This window comes from Neophocaena asiaeorientalis, unplaced genomic scaffold (genome assembly GCF_003031525.2).
Source record: "Neophocaena asiaeorientalis asiaeorientalis breed wild unplaced genomic scaffold, Neophocaena_asiaeorientalis_V1.1 scaffold85, whole genome shotgun sequence".
Taxonomy (NCBI): domain Eukaryota; kingdom Metazoa; phylum Chordata; class Mammalia; order Artiodactyla; family Phocoenidae; genus Neophocaena; species Neophocaena asiaeorientalis.
Window position 1 is genome coordinate 3,231,986 of NW_020174301.1, and position 23,450 is coordinate 3,255,435.

General features: G+C 38.9%; 1 protein-coding gene across 8 annotated transcripts in view; it reads left to right on the forward strand.

Moving 5' to 3' along the window:
• VTI1A (vesicle transport through interaction with t-SNAREs 1A) overlaps nucleotides 1–23,450 on the forward strand; it is a 350,140-nt gene that overhangs the window by 4,016 nt on the left and 322,674 nt on the right. For all 8 annotated transcript variants that reach the window (XM_024756025.1, XM_024756019.1, XM_024756021.1 and 5 more), the window contains exons 2-3: nucleotides 4,985–5,043; nucleotides 9,130–9,240. In XM_024756025.1, coding sequence (XP_024611793.1) covers nucleotides 4,985–5,043; nucleotides 9,130–9,240 — 170 coding nt within the window. The remainder of the gene's footprint in view (nucleotides 1–4,984; nucleotides 5,044–9,129; nucleotides 9,241–23,450) is intronic.

Consider the following 23,450-nt stretch of genomic DNA (forward strand, 5'->3'; position numbering starts at 1 on the left):
AAGCCCTGTAGGCTTTTGGACACCATCTAGACATGGCCATGTATGGAAGAAGCCATAGCATTGTTCCATGATTCTCTCTTGCCTTTGCAGAGTGGTTGTAGTCAGAGGATTCAGAAAAATCTGCTTTTATTTAGGAATGCTGTGGTTTGCTTAAAACGTATGTGGCTCTGGAGCTGTAATGTTGATGTGTAGCTACTGAGTGCTTGAAATGCGGCTGTTGCCACATAGTGAAATGATAGTGTTTTGGATATATTGAGTTAAATATTATTAAAACTAAAAAAATGTATATATTAAAATGAATTTCTCTTGTTCCTTTTTCCTTTTTGAAATGTGGCTCCTAGAAAATTTTAAATTACATTATGTGACTCTCATGCATTACATTTCTATTGTTCTATAAAATTAGAGTTGAAGAGATGGTTCCAGACCTAATTCAGGAACTCAGGTACGGAGTGAGTTGAAGTAGAGTGGGTAGGACTTGGCTTAGGTATATACACACACGCACACGTACCCACACTCTAATCCCAGAGGATCCTCTCTCCCTTAAACAACTTAGTTAACCTAAGTAATAACTTCATTGATTAAAAAAAAACAACTTTTAATTTTAGAACAGGTTTAGATTTACAGGAAAATCACAAAGATAATACAGAGAATCCCTATAGACTCCATGCCCAGTTTCCTCTATTGTTAACATCTTACATTAATATGATACATTTGTTGCAGCCAGTGAACCCATATTGATACTTATTATTAACTGAAGTCCATACTTTATTCAAATTTCCTTCGTTTTTTACCTAATGTCCTTTTACTATTCTAGGACCCAATTCAGGGTATTACGGAACATTTAGTAGTCATGGCTCCTCAGGTTCCTCCTAGTTGTGACAGTTTCACAGCCCTTTCCTTATTTTTGATGACCTTACAGTTTAGAGGAGTACTGATCAGATATTTTATAGAATGTTCCTCAGTTGGAATTGGCCTGATGTTTTTCTCATCATCAGACTCGGGCTATAGGTTTTTGACAGGAGGACCACAGAGGTTAAGCACCATTTTCATCACATCACATCACATCAGGAGTACACACTGTAAGGTAACTTAGCACACCTGATGTTAACTTTGATCACCTGGCTGAGGTATTATTTGTCAGGTTTCTCCACTATAAAGTTACTCTTTTCCTCCTTTCCATACTGTTTGGAAGGAAACCATAGGCACAGCCGACACTTAAGGAGTAGGGAGTCGTGCTCCACCTCCTTGAAGGCTGAGTATTTAGGTAAATTATTTGGAATTCTTCTATACAGGAAAGATTTGTCTATTCTCCTCCATTTATTAATTCAGTCATTTATATCCATGGACTCGTTTATTAAATACTTCATGTTATATTCTAATACCACTTTATTTTGTTGCTCAGATTATGCCAGCTTTGACCATTGGAAGCCCTTCCAGCTGGCTTTTGTGTCCTTTTGGTATACTCCCATCATTGTGGGGCTTTTTTCCCCCTTTTTAACACTTTCATACTTTCTGATATTATAAGGTACTGTAGAATCATCTTGTATTTTTTCCTACACCAGTCCTAGAATCACCAGCCATTTCTCCACGGAATCCCCAACTCTAGTCCTTTATCACAAGGATCATTCTAGAATGGCTTTGTTTTAACATTATTTTATTCATAAAGGGAAACTTGCCATTCTAAGTGGGAAGATTTGCCCCAGTCCTCACTGATACAATTTTTCTTTTTCTGTTTCTCTGTGAATAACAAATGTGTTGCTGAATGCTAAGACTGATTGATTCATTCAGTAAACACTTAGTGAGCACCTACTGTGTACAGCTCTCTATGCTAAATACAAAATTATGACAAACATGTGTCAAGAGTGGTCCCTGCCTTCAAGGAGCTGGAAATGAGGCTGAAGGGAAGAACTACAGGAACCAATTTCTAATGATCATCAGGGATGCTAGGGCAGAGGACACAGGTCTAGGAATTCAGGGGAGATAAGATCATGTTCCAGGAGGTCACCTGGAAGGATGGCGGGATTTAGCCGACAAAAACAGGGAAAGAGTGTAAGAGTTGCAAGCAATGGGTTTCTGTTGTTTCGGAAGGCCCCGAATCCCCCATTCTATCTTATGAGAGCAGCTCCTCAATTTTCCGTTGAGGAACTCCCTAAACCCAGTCTTGGTGGAACTGACAGGTTGCCATGCCCTGCCCAGGTCAAGAGGTGAACACGTTACCCAAGCGAGGACATTCAGTGAATTTTTGCCAGGAATTGGAATTTTAACTCTCCTTCTGCAGAGACTGTCGGTGACTTCCTGCTCCCTTGGTTTCCTGAGCCACCCTGGGTACTGTCTTCCCTGAGCTTGGGAACTCATCTTTTCCATTGATTCTGTGATCCACCCTGAATTACTCTAATAAATTCCCTTTTTGGCTTAGGTTAGCCAGAATCACTTCTGTTCTATTCAACCAAAGAACCTAAATGGTAGCTTGAACAACGGCTTAGAGTTGGGGGGAGGGGGGTAGATGTGCTTGGGTAGTAAAGGATAGTCTGTCTGGTTAGTATGCAGAGCACATACGAGAGAGCTAGTAGTTGGAAATAAAGTTGGAAAGGTCGCTTGGGTCTGAAATGTGAAGGGCCTTGACTGTTAGGCTCAAGTGATCCAATCAGAGCCACATTTTAGAAAGATTAAGTGGGGGAAGGGGTCAGGTAGGGAAAAAGGGAAACCAGGGTGGTTGGTAGCATAGCTTCTTTTGTAAAGTCTTGCACTGACTACACTATTTATTCAGTTTACCATCAGTTTTCGAGAACTGATTATGTGCCAGGCTCAGTGCTAAATTTTAGGACTAAGACATGGTTCCTGTCTTCCCAGGGCCTCCAAGGTAGAAGATAAATCAGACCTGTAAGTGTGAGAGATAAATCATGAGGATTAGGTAAGGGTTCTAGGGGTTTTCTGCAAGAGTGAGTAGTTAATTCTTCTGTTGGGTTAGAAAAAGCTTCAAAGAGGTAGTGATTTCTGAAGAGAGTTTTGAATAGCAGTTTGCCAGGTAGTCACAGTGGAGATGGGCAGATGCATAGGGATTAAAGATCTGGAGTCCTGGAAATATATCAGGGTTAGAGGTAAAGGTTTGGTCCAGGATAGGCTTGTCTTGTTTCATATTCTGCACTATTGCAAAAATACAGTGTGGTTCTACTATAATTTGTGGAGATGTTAGATGGATTGACATGTACCAGAAGCATATAAATTTGGGGTCGTATACTAAATTTTTAATCTGGCCGTATGTAGGCTTAACTTTCTCAAAGAGGGAAAATCAAGCTGAATTTTAATTCTAAATGTGCACTTTTCTTAGGGAGAAATTCTTAGAGTACACACAAAACACTTTTCTGTGATAGCTACCCCCTAGTTTTTGGGGGGGTGGTGATCAAAGGGAAGGAGTTGAGGTTATCAGAACCTAGTTATTATTCTAGTAAAATAATAACTTCTATTAAAGATTCCCCACTTGGTATTAACTATCCTTATGAAAAGTTAGTCAGCTGCTAGGTATTGTACCCATTCAAGCTTCCTGACTTTTCTAGTCTGTTGTATTAGTCATTGGGTTTCAAGTCATAGAAAGCCAACTTAAAGAAAAAGAAATGTGTTGTTTCAAAAAACCAAACCATGATAAAGTCAAGTAAAACCTGTTCCAGAGTTATCTGGAACAAGAAGCTAACTAACAAAATCTATTTCATCTTTATCTGTCTTTCTATCTATCTATCTATCAGCTTTGCTTCTTTGTAAATGTAGGCTTTCATTCTCAACCACTGGAAATTGGCTTGCTTCTTGTAGCTAGAGCAATGGATGCCACCAGCTTCTAGACTCACATTGTCATAACTCTACCAAGAGAGAGGAAAAGACTTTCCTGTTACTACAGGACTTTGATTAGTCTGATTGGATCCTATACGCATCCCACCAGACCAATGTAGCCAGAGGGATTGAGCTACTAGTATTAGTCCAGCTGGAAAGAGAAGGCCATCCTTTGGCAAGTCACTGTGACCAGAGAGGCAGGGTCATAGAAGAACATAGTATCTTCCATTGACCTACTTGGTGAAGAGGAGAGCCTCGAAAGAGCGAGGCTTATTGCCTGAGAAGAGAAGGGTGTTAGGTAGACAAAAATATAAATGGTCAATAAATTAGGTTAGCACAAAACTCAGGTGCCATTTCTAAATAAATGGGCTGATTGATTTGGAATGGGAGTAGGGAAAATTTTTCTGAAAGTATCTCCTAGAACATGTCTCTCCCAGAATGAGGAATTATAGTTGAGTGATAACTTGATTGTGGTTGAGTTTGAAAAAAATCACATACAGACACTTAGCACTTCACAAATTAAAAGTAACTTCTCTTGCATCAGCTTATTTGAGCTAAAAAGAATCCAGTAGATGCTTTAAATTTCCATTTTAGACAGTTTAGACTGAGTCTCAGTAAAAACTCTTTCTTACTCAGGATCCCATAACCATGAGGTAATGGCTTTGGGGTTAGAATCAGTACTTCTGACTTCAAATATTTCTTCCATTACACTCAACTTGTAATGAAAGCGTAATTTTTTTTAAAGGATTATAAGAACTTGTCCAGTTTTAGGAATTGTTGTTTATGTGACTTTTAAATTGTGTTCATAAATCCACTATTCCCAATTTATTAAAGTCATGACTTTGCGGATTCCTCATGCCACCACTAAATCTGCTGTTGTTGACACAGTCTCTTCTAAAGGCCAAAATAATTTTCGGTTTCTCTTAAAAATGTCATGGCATCTCTTAATTCAGTGCTCCATAGGATTATGTGTTTCCAGATAGCCTAGAATCAGTGGCTTATAGTAGTCCCTAACCCACTAAAGAATGATATGGCCGTTTGACTGATAATGGTAATTTTCTACTCTGACCAGAAAGGAAAAAAGGTACATAAAAATAGAAGTTTTTAAATACTAAATGTATCTGTATCCTTAGCAATTCCTTGATGTCATTATTTGTTTCAGATGAGAAGAAGCAGGTGGTTGCAAATGTGGAGAAACAGCTCGAGGAAGCGAGAGAACTGGTACGTGTGGGCGTGGCGACGTGTGTAAGAGAACTGGTACATGTGGGCGTGGCGACGTGTGTAAGAGAACTGGTACGTGTGGGCGTGGCGATGTGTGTAAGACACAGCCAGAGCTGTGTAGTCTGACGCCTTCCTCTGAGTCTCTAAACAGCTCGAAGAAGCGAAAGAACTGGTATGTGTGGGCTTGGCGACGTGTGTAAAACACAGCCAGAGCCGTGTAGTCTGACGCCTTCCTCTGAGTGTCTTTTATTCATTGTAGAAATGTGAAACATTACTGATTAGCAGTTCATGATTCAGAATTCATCAGTTTTTAGATGGAAGAGAATTTAATCACTTCTTAGGGTTTTATTCTTCTTAGTAAAGGTGATTCATTAAATGTCCACCTCGAATTTTTATTCCTTCATAATACTTTTCGTAATGGTTATACATAGCTAACACTTGTTAAAGGCATCCTGGGTACTAGACACTGGGTTAAGAGTATTACTTGCTTTTTAATATTTAATTTTCACCAACAGCCTGTGAGATAGGTACTATTTGTAAAAATTGTTAAGGATCGAGATTTTCCCCTGCTTGCTCACCAATAAGTGAGTCTGCCACAATCTCATGGATGCTGATAGAAGACATGAGATTCCTAGGTCAGAGACCAAAGGCTTTTATTAGTCACAGCAAAAGCAGCCGCCAAAGTTGCAGCAGGCTTGCGTCAGTTCCCTGAGGCCCAGTTCCCACAGGGCTGATGCATGTTTGCCTAGAAGAATGCCTACACATACAGCAGATTATCTTATAGGACAGGAACATGGAGCCTGGGGAACATACTGCTTTATAACAGCCTGTAAGTAAGCCTGCTCTTTGCCCCGAGGGACACATTGTTTCTTACCCCAACATTGTTCCCTGCCTGGGAATCAGTGGTCAGGACCTTGCATTCTTGGCATGCCCAGCAAGACATGTAGAAGCGTGAGAGACCCACAGAGGAGTGTCATTACCCCCATTTTGTAGATGGGGAAACTGAGGCTTAGGAGGATTGAGTAACTTACCTGAAGTCCCGCACCCAGTAAGTGGTGAAGTAAGGATTTGTACTTAGACATGCTAAACCCAGAGCTCTAGCTAGCTTCTCAAATCAAGGAGCAAAAAATATTAAAATATATTGTGTCCTAATTTTTGGTTTCAAAGCCAGGTATTGCAAGTATGATTCAATTTGTTACTGCATTGTGGTCCTAAATGAGCATGTTGCTTTTCTAAATACTGAAGGGTACTGCTTGGTGTTCTAACTGATAAACTTACAACAGTTTCCCAAAGCGCGTCTGTTAACTGGTGTTGCCTGTTCAAACAAGTTCCGGAAACTGTAGCTTAAACAGAATTCTCCAATTCTGGGTCTTTTTTTGGTTATTATTTTTCTAGAGAACCTTCTTAGACCCTAAAGTAGGCTACGAGGCACGACAAGTCTCTAGGAAGGGACCCTAAGGGGCACCACTTCCCAGGCTTATTTGCCTGAGTAACATTTGTTAACGGGACCATACACGGGGGGCTGCTGCTTTGCAGGGTCTGAGGAATAGGCAGCAGCTGTAGCCTCCCATCACGCCGCAGACCTTTTTTCGTGTCTGTGAATGCGAAGGAGGCGAGTTGCAGAGCTGATGCTCCATCTTGCCTGTCTCTGCTTCTTTTCTAGCTGTCGGAACGCCTACGCTCTCCTCACCCTGTAAGATCTACTTCTCATCTCACTATCTCTGCAGGGGCAGCTTTGTTCTAACTCCTCAGCTTCTCATGTTTGCCTCTCTTTTGGAAGTTTTCTTTTTTTTTTTTTTTATCCCAAATACTTTTCTGTTTCCTTTCTCTCCTTTTTATAGTCAGCTGTTTCTCTCATGCTTCCTGGCCTTCACGTGAAAAGACTGGCCTTTTATATACCATAGCTGCCAACGGGGACGCTTCTTCCTTCAGGTTGGCAGGCTTAACCATAAGTGATACAACAGATCAATTCTTTGGATCTTGAGTTAACTTCTTATCTTGTTGAGTTCTCAGTAGCGGGTGTTTTTGTTTTTGTTTTTGTTTTGTTTGCCATCAAAACCTGTGTTTTGGTTCATTGGTTTGCCTTCTTTTGGAGACGGTTGATTTACTTGGTGATGTTAGAAAGCTGGTTTCCTGATAAGCCAGATGTCACTGTACCAAGAAAAACTGAGTTATACCCCCATGGAGCTTACATGGTCATCTCCATTTGTTACTAACGTAGAGTTTTGTCTTCGACATGTTTCTGTTTGTTTAAAATGATCAGGTAGCTAATTTACTTAATTCTGAGGACATCCTTATTAAGGATACTGATCATTATATACTGTCCTTTTGATGAGGATGCTGGGAGAAGAACTTCATTACGATTTTACTTATTAGGAGGAGTTGTATTTCTGCTGAACAGTTTGCATTAATCTCTTGGACACTGTATGTCTCATAACTACCATTTCTTCCACTTGACATTGGTCACATGAATGTTGTGACAACGTGAAACTAGTGCATATTAGCCTTACTTCTGGTTTCATTTAAAGTGCTTGTTGTGTGTTTCCTTTTTTTCTTTCTTACCTACTTTTGGTTAGTTTTAAGTGTCCTTGTAAAACGCCTGAAACAAAAATGCAGTTAATGCTCAGATTTTCTCTTACACGTACTTTGCAGTCATTTGTCTGGATGATCCTGCTCAACCTTATTAGAACTAAGTACATAATGACGATCTCAGAGAAGTGCTCTAAGTAATTGCCTTGCTGAGTAACTAACTTATTGGTGCTTCACATTTACGTTGAGACATGTCAATAATTTAAATGGTTACTGCATAAATCAAGGGTAATTAAAACAATCTTTTTTTTTTTTTAATAAAAATTAAGGCCTGTGAATTGAAACATGGTGTTTTGGTTTATCTGAGTTCTACTGTTGTTATTCAGACTCTGACACTGGACAAGTAAGAGTTTTATTAGTGCCAAGTGTATAGTGTTCATGGAAATAATTTATTAGGATTATTTGCTTTAAAAGGCAAAATATCTGACAAAATTTTCGGTTGTGAGTTTATTAGACATGGCCTGAGCCAATTTGTAGTTGTTGGTTTTTATTTTTTAATGCCAAGTATAAACTACAGCTGATACCTCGTATCATGCTTGCTGTATTTCTTCATCATCAGTAATCATCACTCCTATTATTCACATTAATCTAGTGTTTACCAAGTAAGACACTGTCTTAAGCACATTATAGGAATTACCGTGTTTAATCTTCATAACTGCCCTACAAAAGACGTACTGTTTTTAGAAATGGAAAGAGTAAGACCCGGAGAAGTTAAGAAGCCTGTCCAAGGTTGCATGACTAGTAAGCAGTGTAGCCTGTGATGTGAACTGTGAACGCAGGCGTCTGACTTGAAAGCCTGTGTTCTTAACCATCCTACTATTTCTGTATTGCCTCCCGTTAAATGCTCATGTGTTGTATGCAAAGTGTTACATCACGACAGGTTGTTATAAAGTGCCCTGCTCTGATTTCAGTGAGCTTTGTGTAATTTTACGTTACTGTATCCATTTAACTCCATATCAACGTGATTAAAAAGTGTAAGGCTGGAGGTCAAGATCCCATACTGGTTGCCATGGGATTTTCCTAATCAGAAAAGACTTTCCAGGAGAATTTTCACCAAATGACTAAGACTGGGCTGACATTTCATAGGATAATTGTAGAAATAACGGTTTGGTTTATCTTGGCATAGTTCTGGTGGTTTGGGGTCAGAAGACCAGACCCGGTTGGGTGGAATGATAGGATACTCCACAGATAGTCAGATCATTATCATTGAGGATGTTTGGCTTAATGCACATAGTTTTAAAAAATGCTTGACAGAGTAAACACTTTGGCACTCTATATGTCCCTTGGCAAGCACTCAGTACCTATTTGTTGACCTTAACAAACATGGAGCACAAAAATAGTCCCAGTGTTCAATTGACCACAGGCAGTTAGCTCCCCGGGTCTGGTTCCTCAAGTTGTAAACTGAGGAATTGGAATTAAATCCTTTCCGCTTGAAATGTCTAGTCACATGAAGAATAAGCATATGGTTTAAGTCGTGTTTTTCTCTCACCCTTCCAGTTGGAACAGATGGATTTGGAAGTCCGAGAGATACCACCCCAAAGTCGAGGAATGTACAGCAACAGGATGAGAAGCTACAAGCAAGAAATGGGAAAACTTGAGACAGATTTTGTGAGTCAGATTGCACCCTTTGTTGTACTTACCGGTCTTCACACTGGTTTTCATGTCGTTTTTATTGTTGCCCCCACACGCCTCAGTCGGCATTAAGTGCATCGTCTTTGGGAGCTTGTGCCAAAGACTTGGGGATCTAAAAATGCTTGTAGAGCTGGCTAATGATGGACTTGAAGGTACGTTGGATTCCTGACTCACAAAATAGATCCAAATCATGTGGTTTTTTTGAGTTTAGATAGTATTTATTGGTATTTAGCATTTATTAGGATTTTGAAATCCAATTTTGGGGCTTTTCAGAGTTTGCAGTCTTTAAACTGCAGTGTTCATAGATGGACTTCAGGGGCTCGTGAATGTCCTGAAATTATATCAGTATTTTTAGATGTGTGTTTCTATGTGTAATTTTTTCTGGGATAGGCTTCATAGCCTTTATTATTAGAGTCTTAAAAAGATACATTTAGGGCTTCCCTGGTGGCACAGTGGTTGAGAGTCCACCTGCCAACGCAGGGGACATGGGTTGGTGCCCCGGTCCGGGAAGATCCCACATGCTGCGGAGCAGCTGGGCCCGTGAGCCATGGCCGCTGAGCCTGCGCATCCAGAGCCTGTGCTCCGCAATGGGAGAGGCCACAACAGTGAGAGGCCGATGTACCGCCAAAAAAAAAAGAATTACATTCCTGAAGAATAGAGTCCTTTAGGTATCATGTATCTGGATAAGCATTTCTCAGATATATTTTCTATTATAAAGAAAAATGGAAACAGCAGCTAGGAGCTAAACATTAGTCTCCAGGTTTTCATTAAAAAATTCATGTGTTCACCTGTTTGCTGCCGCAGCTCTCTTCTGCTGTGTCAGGAAACATCCTTCACCACCACCACCACCACCTTCTGTTGTACGAGACTCACAGTTTATAAAGTGCTTTAACACGCATTATTCATTTCACTGTAGGAAGGGTAGACAGAGCAGATGCGGATTACTATCCCCATTTTACATGTGATAGAACCAAGCGGTCCAGCTTGATTATGGATTTCATTCAACAAGTCCTTCTTGAGCCCTGTAATGTATCAGGCAGTGTCCTAGGTGCTGGAAAAGAGCCGTGACTAAGAGAGAGAAAGTTCTTGCTCTCGTGGAATTTATATTCTAATGGGGAAGACAAGAAACAAGTGAATACATCTATCTTAATTTCAGGTAGTGATAAATGCTCTAAAGAAGATGAGTAAATGGACAGACAGTGACCAGCAGGGCGGTGTGGCTGTTTGCTAGGGTGTTCTCTGTGCCCAAGTGGGACAGAGGGGTGCCTGTGGTTACAGAAGGGGGGGCAGAGGAAAGACCTCTAAGGGCATTGCAGGCATGGTGAAGACCTTGGCCTCTACTCTCGCTTGATGAGAAGCAATTGTAGGGTGTTGAGCAGTGAGTGGTCCTTTGCTTCTTGTTTCACAGCTTTGTCCACTTTACCTTACCTTATCACGTGAGGCATTCGAGTAGAATGTAGGAAATATTTATGTAATTCTCTTTTGATTCTTATTGTCTTTTTATATATAAGTCTGTTGTCTTTTAATGGAATGAAGAATATCTTCTTAAAGACATTTGATAATTTCTTATAATCATATACCATACCTCAAATATTGAATCCCAGGAAAAAATAGTAGAGATTGGTTCTTCAGTTGGTCCTTCAGTTGCAATGTTTATTGCAAATGAAGAAGTTCTCTTATTCCCTTTGTAATATCAAGACTTTGGGGGAACACCTATGCCAATGGGGAAAGGTAGAGGACAACTCAGTACTTTTTTCTTCAACCCCATTGTCTGCTTGCTTTCTTTTCTTGGCCCCTCTTCCTCCTCCTCTGCCTGTCCCTCAGATGCCTGGTTTCTTCGGACTTCTTCTCCACTTACCCCACTGTCCTACTCCCCGTGTTCTCATCCGCTCCTGCGGCTTCAATACCACAGCTATAATTCTCTTGCATTTCTCACTCAGAGCTCCCTACAGCTCTAAATTCATATTTCTTACTACTTACTGGGCACTGCTACCCCAGAGTCCTTTAAACACAAACACTTAAACTTGACGAGTACTAGTCACTTCAGAGTGATGTTTTAATTTTTCCCTCTTCATCCTCTTGTGCATCCAGTTGGTCACTGAGAGTTAACAATCCTGTCACTTAAATAGCTCCTGCTTTCATCTGCACTACTGGAAGCCTTCATGTTTCTCAGTCTGGATGATTGTAGTAGCCTTGCCTCCTTCCATTCTTCTCCCAACCTAAACCACCCTCCACTCCACTCTGGAAATACCTTTCTAGCACACTGATCTGAATATGTCACACTGTTCCACAAAATCCTAGAGTTCTATTGCCTGCTGAATTGTTAAAAGCCTAGAATTTGTTGGTTTCCTTTGGAGTAGTGCATCTCAACCTTTTTTTCATTGGCACTCCACTAAGGAACTTTTTTAGACTTTTTTTTTCCTAATTGCTCCTCTCTTCCCCAGGAAATTTTAGTACCGTGAATATACTGTGTGTCTGTACATATGTTCGTGTTCTGTGGCCCTTTGGAGGGCCATGCATCTTTGTAATATTTAAGATTCTTCATCCTCCCAAGAGCCAGTTCTCGCCTCTGGGCAAGTCACCTCTGTTGACAGTGCCTGTTTTAGAGAATGTTGGCCTTTATTTGGACAAGCAGATAATTTACTAACAGATCCTTTCAAGGCTTATTGTTAACTTTGTTAGGACATGTCTAGAGTAGCCTGACTTTTGAGGTTTGTCTTTCTTGGATTCCATTTGAATGACTGGAACGTTCAGTGAATATTCCACCCTCTGTTTGGTCAGAATTGTATCTCCCTGCTTTGGGTGACCTCCAGAATCTCCATTCCACCCATGGCTCCCCAATAAATGTCCTCTGTTACACCTCTTACCTCTACATACGCAAGTTCATTTTCAGCCAAAGACTTAACAGGACCCCTTTATAGATTTCTGGAGCTCCTTCTCTCCATCACTCTGCTGTTTCATCCATCTCGGCAGTCCCCACTTCCAGTATCTACCTCCTAAGCTTAGAGACATGTTAGGCTCCATTTGGGCCCCACCCCACGTGCTGGAATCTGATCAGTGCCTACGGCTGAGAGCCATGGTGATTGTAGGGTTCATTTCAAGTGTTCTCTCCTCACAGGATTTCAGTCCTACACTGCCTATTGTCCAGTTTTTTAAAACGATTGCTTCACACATTTTGTCCATTGTTATAGTTGTTCAGAGAGAGAGGGTTGGTCTTGTATCAATTACTGTCATTACTGGCATGAAAGTTCAGTAGAGTTTAATGTTTATTAATCCTTAGTGGATAATTGTGTACCTCTGAGAATGAAAGAAGAATAATAGTCTGCTCTTTACAATGACCTATCATAGAATTTAATCTGTAGCTGAATAAATACATACTTACAAGATTTTAAAATATGGGTTATAATTTGCAGTCATAGTTGTGGGAAGGTAAGGGAAATCAGCAGACACCGCTATGTTCCCTTTTACACTGTTGCTACCCCTGATGATTCTGTTCACTTACCTAATTCCATTTTTCTTGATTTTTGGCCTCTTATAGCCTCATATTGTTCATTTTGGATTCTTACAGTGTCAGAGTAATAGGAATATTAGGTCCAGAGAAGTTCAAATCCAGTCACATTTTTGAGATGAGGAAATGGAGGAACAGGGGGACCAAATGTCTTACCTTAAAGTCACACTGCTGTTTAGAGCAAGGACCAGAATCACATAACTTAAACACACATTCTGATGTTCTCTCCATGATCCTTTGCAACTCCCTACCCTCAACTTCACATTTTCATAAAAATCAATTTAATAGCTTCTTTGTATGTTTGAAAACAATGTAAAAATTAGAATTCATGTATTTAAGCCATTCTTGTAATTTCTTCCTTCAGTATTGGTATGAGGTTAGCTAGGGCATGGTCATGTCCAGGAAAATGAACCAGCTAAAAGGAGGAAAAATGTAGTTGAGGATTTTTTCAAGTTTAAGATTATTGTTTGCTTCTTAAGAAAATAAAATCAAGCAAACAAAACCCCCTAAACTTGTACAAACAACAACAAAAAACAAACGTTGTATAAAGTATTTGACCAAGTCTCAGTAAGTAGAAAAAGAAAGGGACAAATAAGTGATGTACCAGGATAAGATTCCCTAAGTCATGAGGACATGGTGTGTTGAATGATGAATGTCTTTTGCATCTGATGTTGTAATACTATGATGCTTGCGCCATCTTGTGGCTGATTTGTATAGTTGCATTTTTTTTTTTTTTTTGGTAACAAAGCTGAACTTCCTTTAAGATGTATACACAGACTACAGGACTTAGGGTGGAGGATTAGCAGTAGAGCTTTTTAGCCCCAGTCTCAAGTTCACTTCTATCCCAGGTCAGTGGTGCCCGAATGCTGTCCTTTTCCTGTTTGGCAGGCTATGTGATGTGATTGTTAGACCAGCTCCTAGTGTAGAGCTGTCTACATCAGAGAATGGCACTTCTATTGACAGTCTCAGCAGTGAGGCTGAATGGTCCTGGAAACCCAACTTCCTGTGGACTATCGGAGTTGGTCCCTTAGGTCAGGGTTCAAAGGATGTTGTGGAACAGCTTGAAGCTTTCACTGCTACTACCTACACTCGCTCTTTTAACAGGTGAATGGACAACTTGAGTATCCGAGTTTATGACTGAAACCAGTAGCTGTATTCTATTTTTTTAAGTCTAAGATAGACTAAAGAAGCATAGGGCTTCCCTGGTGGCGCAGTGGTTGAGAGTCCGCCTTCCGATGCAGGCGACGCGGGTTCGTGCCCCGGTCCGGGAAGATCCCACATGCCCGCGGAGCGGCTGGGCCCGTGTGCCATGGCCGCTGAGCCTGTGCGTCCAGAGCCTGTGCTCCGCAACGGGAGAGACCACAACAGTGAGAGGTCCGCGTACAGCAAAAAAAAAAAAAGAAGCATAAATGAGAGCGATGAACCCTTTTAAATTATGACTTTTGTTGGAAGGTCAAAAACTTGATGCTTCTGTTTATCTTTCCTGTTCTTGTGACTTCTTGAGATATTTTACTTCTGTTCTGTGGAAGCTGTAGAAAACCATGAAAGCATGTTTTAGAAATTTGGATCATGTCAGTGGTAATATGTTGTAATTATGACATCAGCTGTCCCTCTTGCAGGAGCATAAGTACATTCTAGAAAGAAATAAGAAAGCCAGACTGGACAGAATCATTCCAGCAAAATCTTCCTCTACTATGTGCACTTAATTAATATGATTTCCATTAAAAAATTACATTTGTCATTGGATTCTCTGTAAAAATAGTACCTGCTCACTATAGAATATTCTGGAAATAAATAAGAGTAGAAGAAAGAAAATCACCTTAGCCCTATTACCTCAAAGGATTTGTATTTTACATTTTTATTTATTTCCTTCTACTCTTCCCTTCCCCTCTCTTTTGTATAATTTGTTGTTTTATTTTGCATAATAATGGTGCTACTTGATCCACATTTACAAGGTTCTAACATTGGTACTTTCCATTTCTATAAATTCTTAATCATTTTAATGGGTGCATAATATTTCAGTCAGTGATATTAGTTCATCTTTTGTTGAATCCTAATATATTTCCATTTATCCCCTCCATAATTTATTGTGCTGCAATGAACATATTAGAACAGGATTATTTCATCAGGATCATTTCTCAGGAGACAGATTATCACATCAAAGGTTATCAACAATATTATAGCTCTAATTAAAATATTCCTTGGAAATATGTTTTTACTGTGATTTATCAGATCATCTTTGTTGTTCTTTCTATGATCTTCTCTGTATCAAAATGTTAAATAAGAGCTAAAAATCATAGGCAGACCAGAGGTAAGTACTTTATGTACATCACTCTTTTAACCCATAATTATATGAAAAAGATACTGTCATGATCTGTCATTATGGGGGATTTCACAATTCTAGAATTAAATACAGCTGAGATTTCTTTTTCTAAGATACTTTTCCATGGAAGATATATTCATGTTGGTAAGGCTAGTAGATATGCATGGCTCTCATATCTGGTCTAAAACTGATCTCATTTTACATTTTCAAAATTTCGTAATCAGAAACTGAAGAATATGTTAGTTATCTGGGTATGACTATGACCCCTTTAAGGGAGAAAGTAATACTGTACATGTACATACATGATTTTACTTGTTTGCAGTTATTTTCTGAGGATGTTGTTTCCTAAGGCCTCGATAGGTGAAATTGTTAGAAAATCATCATGCAGTTGGCCTTCTTTGTAGGATTCTCATTCCAGGCTTTGACCTTGGTAAATCTTATACTCACAGAGCCCAGTAATTTCAAAGGCTGACACAGGAAATGGATTCAAAGTCTGTTATCAGCTGTAGTGATGCCTTCTGGGGCTGATCTGTGCTTGCGTGTCACCCTGATCTCCTAATTCAGGATGCTGTTAAAGGTTCATGTTCTTGACCCTTCTCCCCACCATGTATTCTTGAATGGAACAGTAGTATGTATTAAATATTTTATCATTGGTCCTGTGTACTGAATTTGATGTTGGCCTTAATAGATCTTCTTCCCTTTGGAAACTCTGACACTTTCTTCCAAAGTGACTGCTTTTATGATGACTGCTTTGGGCTTCAGACCATTGTCTTTACCTCCTGTAGAGCTTTGTGGCCTGCAAAAATAACTTTCATGTCCACTGTAGTTACTGGCAAAGTTGAAGTGTATACTGGTATGGATATATCTCTGTGTGTGCACTCACACTTTCTTGTGTGTGTACATTTTTTTTAATTGGTGTCAGATTCCTGATAAGATATTACAATTTTCTTGGAAGATTTTTTTCTGTCTCGTCATTTTATGGTAGAAGGAGCAAATTTTTGTTATGACTTTATGTTATTTCTATGGCTTGAGTTTTCTAAGCAGATGAAGTGTATGTTTTCTGGAAGCGGTGCTAAATTGCTTTAAAACAAACAAACAAAAAAGAATTATAAAGCTTATTGGTTTTAATGTAGTTGTGTCTGCTTATAATCCTTCTTAAATGACTTAACAAATTATTATCAACTTTTCTGTTTGTTTGTTTTGCCTAGCCACTTTGATCTTACCTAGGAAATAAAGAGGAAAGATAAAAACAGGTAAGATTTTTGAAAGATTTAACTATAAACTGGTGATAAATTTGGCTTCTTTGTTAGTCACTAGATGGCACTGTTTATTTGCAGAGTGCCATTTTTAAAAAAAGAACTGGTAGTAACTGAAATTACTGCTTCATGAATAAAATATTTCTGATGGGATTTGCATTTCTATATTGGCCAAAGACACTGTTGAATGTTTTATTAACCAGCCCAATGCAACTGTCAGCCTATTAAAGAGATCCAGTGGTCCCTGTTTAGATAAATAAACGAAATAAATCCAATTCGTCAAATTGTGTTCTTGGCTGTTTATTTTCCATTCTTTTGATGTACAGTTTATTTTAAGTTAAAGCCACATTGGTTTAAAAATTAACGGGAAAATGTTATTTGGTGTTTGGAACATGAAGAAACTAATTGCCGTAGTCAAAAAGCCAACTCTGTTTTAATGTAAAATTGTTTGCTCATGAATAGGAAACTTTTTACTGGTTGCTTGTAAACTGTCCCATGCTCAAAAATAGTCTGATATTCTGCAAATACATGGTCAGAGACTGTTATCAAGACTTGCAGCACCCCTGTTGAATTTCCCTGGGAAAAGTACTATGTAGTTTAAAAGATAAGCCTTTTACTTGTTTTATTTTGCCTTCAGGCCATGCTCTTTTTTCATGTAGGGTATACTAGTCCTTGGAAAGAAAAGTAGCTAATTGATTTTTAAATAAAATGTCTTTTATCAAAGCACTTGCCAGGCACTTCCTGGTAAATGCCAAACTTTAAAGTGGGTGACAGTGATGCTGTGATGTTGCTAGGGCAACCGAAGGCCTCAAGACCGTAGCGCAGATGCCTGCACATTCACTGCCCTCTTAAAGCTTATGTTCTAGGAATCTTGAAACTCAAAATTGAACTATTTTAATACCACTGACTTAGCTAGAGATTTCATACTTAGGCCCTAGGGTTAAAACATATTAGAATAAAGCATGTCAGTTTTGTGCTTTGCTTTGCTGAAGTAAGTGAGCAACTGGGAATGACACATCATGGTTCTGACTTTGCCTTCTCATTTCTTTCTTTCATGAATCTTCCATTGCTCTTTATGCCATTCTTATTGTCTTTCATCCAGTTCCACATTTGTGAGGTTCAGAACAAAACTTAAAATGGATTAGGCACTTTTGATTTAGCTCATAGCTTTTAGGAGCATTGAGCTGCTTGTGATGAAGACAGAGCCCGATCTGGTCTCTAGGGTGAAGGTTTTTCAGCTGTGTGGTAGTGGTTGAAGAGTTTTGCTGTGTCAACTAGTTTAAGCTTTCCTGTACAAGAAGTTAAAATGGGGCTAGAATAGATTTTGCCAGAGACTTTTCTCTTGATTTCAGGTCCTTGGAAACCTACCAGGACATGGACCATGCACACAGATAGCCTCTTTCTGGCTTGTTTTGTTTAACTTTCTGTCCTTTAGTTCTCCCAAATGGAAAATTCATATTTAAGAATAAAACCAAGAACATATGTGGAGTCAAATTCGTCTTCTGGCTTTTCTTTTAAGAAGTTCATCAGATCATGGATTAAAAGCCTTTGCTGGAAATGCCTCTGAAATAAGCGCTTAAGTGTGGCCACATTGGGAAACATTGAGAAATGGGACTTCGTCCTCATCACACTTTATTAGTTCTTGAGGCGCCTCGTGCCTTTGCAAATTCACAAAAGCTTCTGTAGGTCAAGCTTCATCACAGAAGATTCTGAGGAGACTTACAAATTTTCTCCATTTGTTTCTGTTAAGTATTGTTTAAAACAAGTTATCACTGTCTTGGACTTGGAAATCTACTGTGAAAATGGTGATTTCTGTTATTGGTTATAAAGAATTTGACTTGTAATTGCATTCTTAAAATGGAGAAAGACTTAGATTTTATGGTTTGGAAAGTCACACTGCATGGTATTGGTCTTGGTGTGAAATGTTTAATTACAGAAATGAAATGAGTTTCTTAAAGAGTGTGTTCTGTACTTTAAAACAAGGGTGCCCTTTGTTAATCTTATCTGAGTTTTTTTTTACCTGACATCCTTTGACTTTCCTACTGAAACATTGCCACTTTGCATATTAAATGACTGACATTTTTTGTTTCATTGCTTTCTTATTTTGATTTTTTATGTAAACCTAGTCTACAAATAAATTTCAACTGAAGTAAGACTAGGGTTGTCTTATTTATGGTGATATGTAATTTTTTTTTTTTTGCAGTACGCGGGCCTCCCACTGTTGTGGCCTCTCCCGTTGCGGAGCACAGGCTCCGGACACACAGGCCCAGCGGCCATGGCTCACGGGCCTAGCTGCTCCGCGGCATGTGGGATCTTCCCGGACCGGGGCACGAACCCATGTCCCCTGCATCGGCAGGCAGACTCTGAACCACTGCGCCACCAGGGAAACCTGCAATATGTAATTTTTATGGTGAAACTTAGAAAGGAGAAAACAATCTCCATTGTTAGAACCTTGCAGATTTCTTTTTAGCTTCAATGAAGTTTAAATTTTTCTACTTTTTTTTAAAGAACGTGGTTCCACGCTACCCATTTCAAATGCTGTCTGATCCAGGGTCCTAATTTGATGGCTTTATTTACCCTTAAAAAAATATCATACAGGTCTTCCCTGGTGGCGCAGTGGTTGAGAGTCTGCCTGCCGATGCAGGGGACACGGGTTCGTGTCCCGGTCCGGGAAGATCCCACATGCCGCGGAGCGGCTGGGCCCGTGAGCCATGGCCTTTGGGCCTGCACGTCCGGAGCCTGTGCTCCGCAACGGGAGAGACCACAACAGTGAGAGACCCGTGTACCGCAAAAAAAAAAAAAAAAAAAAAAAAAAAAAAATCATACATGTATTATTAGACATTGGTTAGAAATGGTCTATCTCGTATTTTTCTAAAATTGTATGAAGCTAAATTTGGTTATGGACCACTTTGTCAAGAGAGGAAGTGTGAAATAATGAGAAAAGCCCAAGGAATGTAGACCCGAGACCTCAGACGTGGCATGTTCCTTCTGGGCTTCAGTTTCTGGATCTGCAAATTTGGATCATCTTATCAATTCTGCCTACCTAATGGGGAAATATGAGGGCCAAATAAGATAATAAATGTATAAATACTTTGAGAACTGCACTGATTTATAGTCAGTGGCTTTGCTGTACACAAGTAGTAATCCTAGAATTAAAGAGTTTAGAGGTTAAAATATCTCCAAGTCAGAATATCCCCTCAATATCCTAAACCTTCCTTCTCAGTGCTTTAAGATGAACTGCAGGAGCTTACACAAAGGATTGAAACATGGAATCTTCCATCTTATTCTCAGATATGACCTTCTACGTTGGATTGCTTTTATATTCTAGCACATTTTATTTTGTAAAAGATGTCTTAGAAATTAATCTATGCAAGCAAGTTTCTCCTTGACCTTGTGGTAATAGTCAGAATTAAACATAGAAGAATTATGATACTCTACATTGTTTTATATCATTTTATTCTATGTATCATATTACTAATTAGAGTTATTTGTACTGAGTTTTTCATCTAGAGTTCAAAATACATGTTGAATTTACTTTGAATTTGCTTCCCATCCCTTCCCTAATTTCTAATAACTGACATTTCCCAGAAACTATTAGAAATCACTGTCTTTGCATTGTTATGGCACTGGCCTAACATACCAGTATTGAGAAGGAGAAGGGGGAAGATTCTGCAGTATCTGTTAAATATTGTCATTAATATCAACAAAGAACTTACCTAAAGACAACAGCCAAATAGCTTTATAATTAAAAAGTTTCAAATATTGTCATACACTGAGAATTTGGTTAACAATCTGCCCCAAATGTACAAGGCAGTGTAATACACAGCTAGAAATTACATGGTGGAAGCTGAAATGATTTAAATCAAATTCTCTCTAATAAAAGCAAATACTATTAAAATTAATTTCAAACTAAAGAACAAACAAGGAAGCTATGGAAGAGAACTTTCAAGCTGCTGTTCTTTTATTCACTTCATTCTTTTTAATTTTAGTGGTTTTCAATAGTTTGTTGTTGTTTTGGTATAGATTACTAAAAACAACTTACATATATTTAGTACTTATCATGCATCAAGCATTGTGCAAGAGAGCAAAAGGTGAATAAGACATATTCTTCAAGGGGCTCATAGTCAATAATTGTCTTACTCAGGTAAGTGAAATGATGGAGATTCTGATGGGAGAGTATGTGAAAGGGCACACTTTCAGGGAGGGACATCCAACCCAGGTGTTTGTGTAGGAATGAAGTGGGGTTGTGAGGGAAAGCACCCAGTAGGAAGGAATACCCACACTGAGACTTGAAGGGTGAGGGAATTTGAGAGAAGCAGGGTCTCCTCACGTTGAAAGAATAACATAAACAAAGTGGGGAGCGGAGGAGGGTAGTATCGTGGAAGGGAGGAAGGGGAGGCCTAGAGTGTTTGATATCCTCCAGGTTTAACATGTGGGACTAGAGTCTTAGTTCCCCAACTTTGCTACACGTTAGAATCACCTGGGGGTCTTTAAGGACTCCTCCGCCTAGCGTCCACTCCCAGACGTTGGGATTTAATTGGTCTGGGCTGCGAATTGGGCTTCAGCCCTTGATGAGCCCGAGAGCTCAGCGAAGCCTTGCCGGTAAAGTTGAGGAGCTTGGCCTTTATCTCCTTTGTGATTAGAAGTGATTGAAAGATTACACATGCTGGGTAATGTGCTTGCTTTATATTTAATGAAGCATTTAAAACAATGAAGCTCTTTCTTTCATTTAAGTTGCAGTGCCATTTAACTTGCTTTCATTCTTTTTCTCCCAAATCTTCAATGCTCTTCTTTTAAAAACTTTTTTTTTTAACTTGGCAAAAGCCAGTATTTTACAGTGACAGTTATCCACATGTCTTTTGCATTAAATGACTTTAAAAATTAATTTCTTTTTGGTTTAAAGTTAGGTACCATGATAGCCATTATTTGGGGGAAACAGGTGCCCTAGCATGAATCATTTTTCTCCCTAGGTGGCAAAACAAATATTTTAAATTCTCACTTGAGCCTAGAAAAAAAAATAACCCTCAGCCTTTAATTTCATACTACTAAATAGATTGTGCCTTTGACCTCTGACCTGAGGTCAATGCCAATAGAACATCTTCATGTGAATTTTTTGTTTATAAATATGCACTTTGCTTTGGAAACAGGTATTAATTACCTTGTAAGAACAGAAATATGATTATAGAAATTATATATATATATATGTTGTTTCCAGATTTAGTAGGAAAAAACTATGTATATATATATTTTTCCTTCCCCCTGTGATGTCCTGCAAGACTGATAGTAACTTAATTTTGTAAAAGAATTGTCAAGAAATTGCTAGTAATCTCTAATCAGAGAAAAAGAAGTGTGGATGTGGCAGATAAATAGGATTCTGTTATGGCCAACATCTTCATTGATCTTAGCAGAATTGCTCTTTGCCTCCCCTGTGTCTGTATTTTCTCTTGGCAGTAAGCCGAGTGAATTTGGAATAGAAAGAAAGAGAAAATCTACTTGGTTCCAAATGATGATAGCTGTGCATTGGTGTGTGGAAAATAACTTACAACTTGATAGTAGAATTACTAGAGGATTTCTCTTGTTTAGGGAGAAAATTGAAGTTCTTTTTGTGGCCAGGTTGGAGAACTTCTAATTTAATATAACCCATAGTTTATGATATCAATTTAAATCTTATGATCATCATATCAAATGGTATTTTAATTATGAAATAACTTTTAAACTATTTCTGAACTGCAGTCGAAAAGGACTCAGATTAGAAAAAAAAATACTATCCTGAGCCTTAATTGCTATTTTTTTTTTTTTTTTTTTTTTTTTTTTTTTTTTTTTTTTTGGCCACACTGTGCGGCATGTGGGACCTTAGTTCCCCGAGTAGGGGTTGACCCCGTGCCCCCTGCAGTGGAAGCAGTGGAAGCACAGTCTTAACCAGGGAAGTCCCTTTAATTACTACTTTAAAATCTATTCTGTTTCTTAAAATAGTTATTTTCTCAGGTTTTCTTTAAACATAGTGAATGGATTGAAGAGTCTTGGTTTATGGTTATATTGTTTTGCTATAGACTCTGCAGTCAGAGAAATTATCATCATGAAAGTATATAGTTTCAAGATGTTATCATTATAAGATTCACAATCTTACATCTTTATAGACTATTACCCACTCAGGGAGATTCTAAGGCAATAATGCTTCTATGTGTTTGGAAATATAGATTTGGGGTGAGATTTTTGTCAGTGCATTTTATAGCTGAGAGGGCTTTCTATTTTCCTAGTCTGTTCAGGGACTGTCAGAGTAGCAAAATTATGTTTTCTAATTCAAACGGAATGTGGCCGTAGATGGCACTGTGGCTCGCACTGATAGTTAACATATACCATATTGTGGCATTTTCTGAGAGAAATTTCTGAGACCAAAATCATCTACAACAGTCCCTTTGTAATAAAAGTTTACATTTCACTCCGAAGAGGAATGATTTTAAACCCAGCAGAACTAGAAATACTAACTATATTTTTAACGTTAGTAAATAGATCATGAGCAGCTGTATTTCTTGAGCCCTCAGAAATGTTTTTCAATATGGGGTCTCTTAATACTATCTCCGCAAAATGTTTTTACATAGGTATAGCGCCTAGAGAATGCCAGTTAAAGTATGCCCGTGACTCTCATTCTCATCTCCCAGAAAGCATTATTGAAACCTTGCCATTAAATCAAGGCATTTTGTCTTTTGAATTCTGTCATGGCTGGGGCTAAACAACTGTCACTGGCAAGTGACAAGAGGCATAGACAGCAGGGAAAAGGAAAAGAGAGAAAGTAGGAGCAGGGGAAAATAAAAGTATAAGAGAGAGGGGAAAATACCAGGTATGTACCAGAAGGGTGAGGTGCTGGCAGGCAGCACCTGCCTCGGGTGCCAGTTCGTTGAGGCTCATGCAGTGATCTGCTCACTCCTGCTATATCCTGATACTTTTAATGTCTTTTTGGAATCTAGGTAGTACCAAGAAATATCTCAAAGTACAAACTGATGTCATTAGGTTCACATTTGCCTAAAGAATTTTTCAGTCCTCCAATTAAAAAAAAAATCCATAAATATTTACAAATTTATGGGTTTTTTGTTTTGGTTTG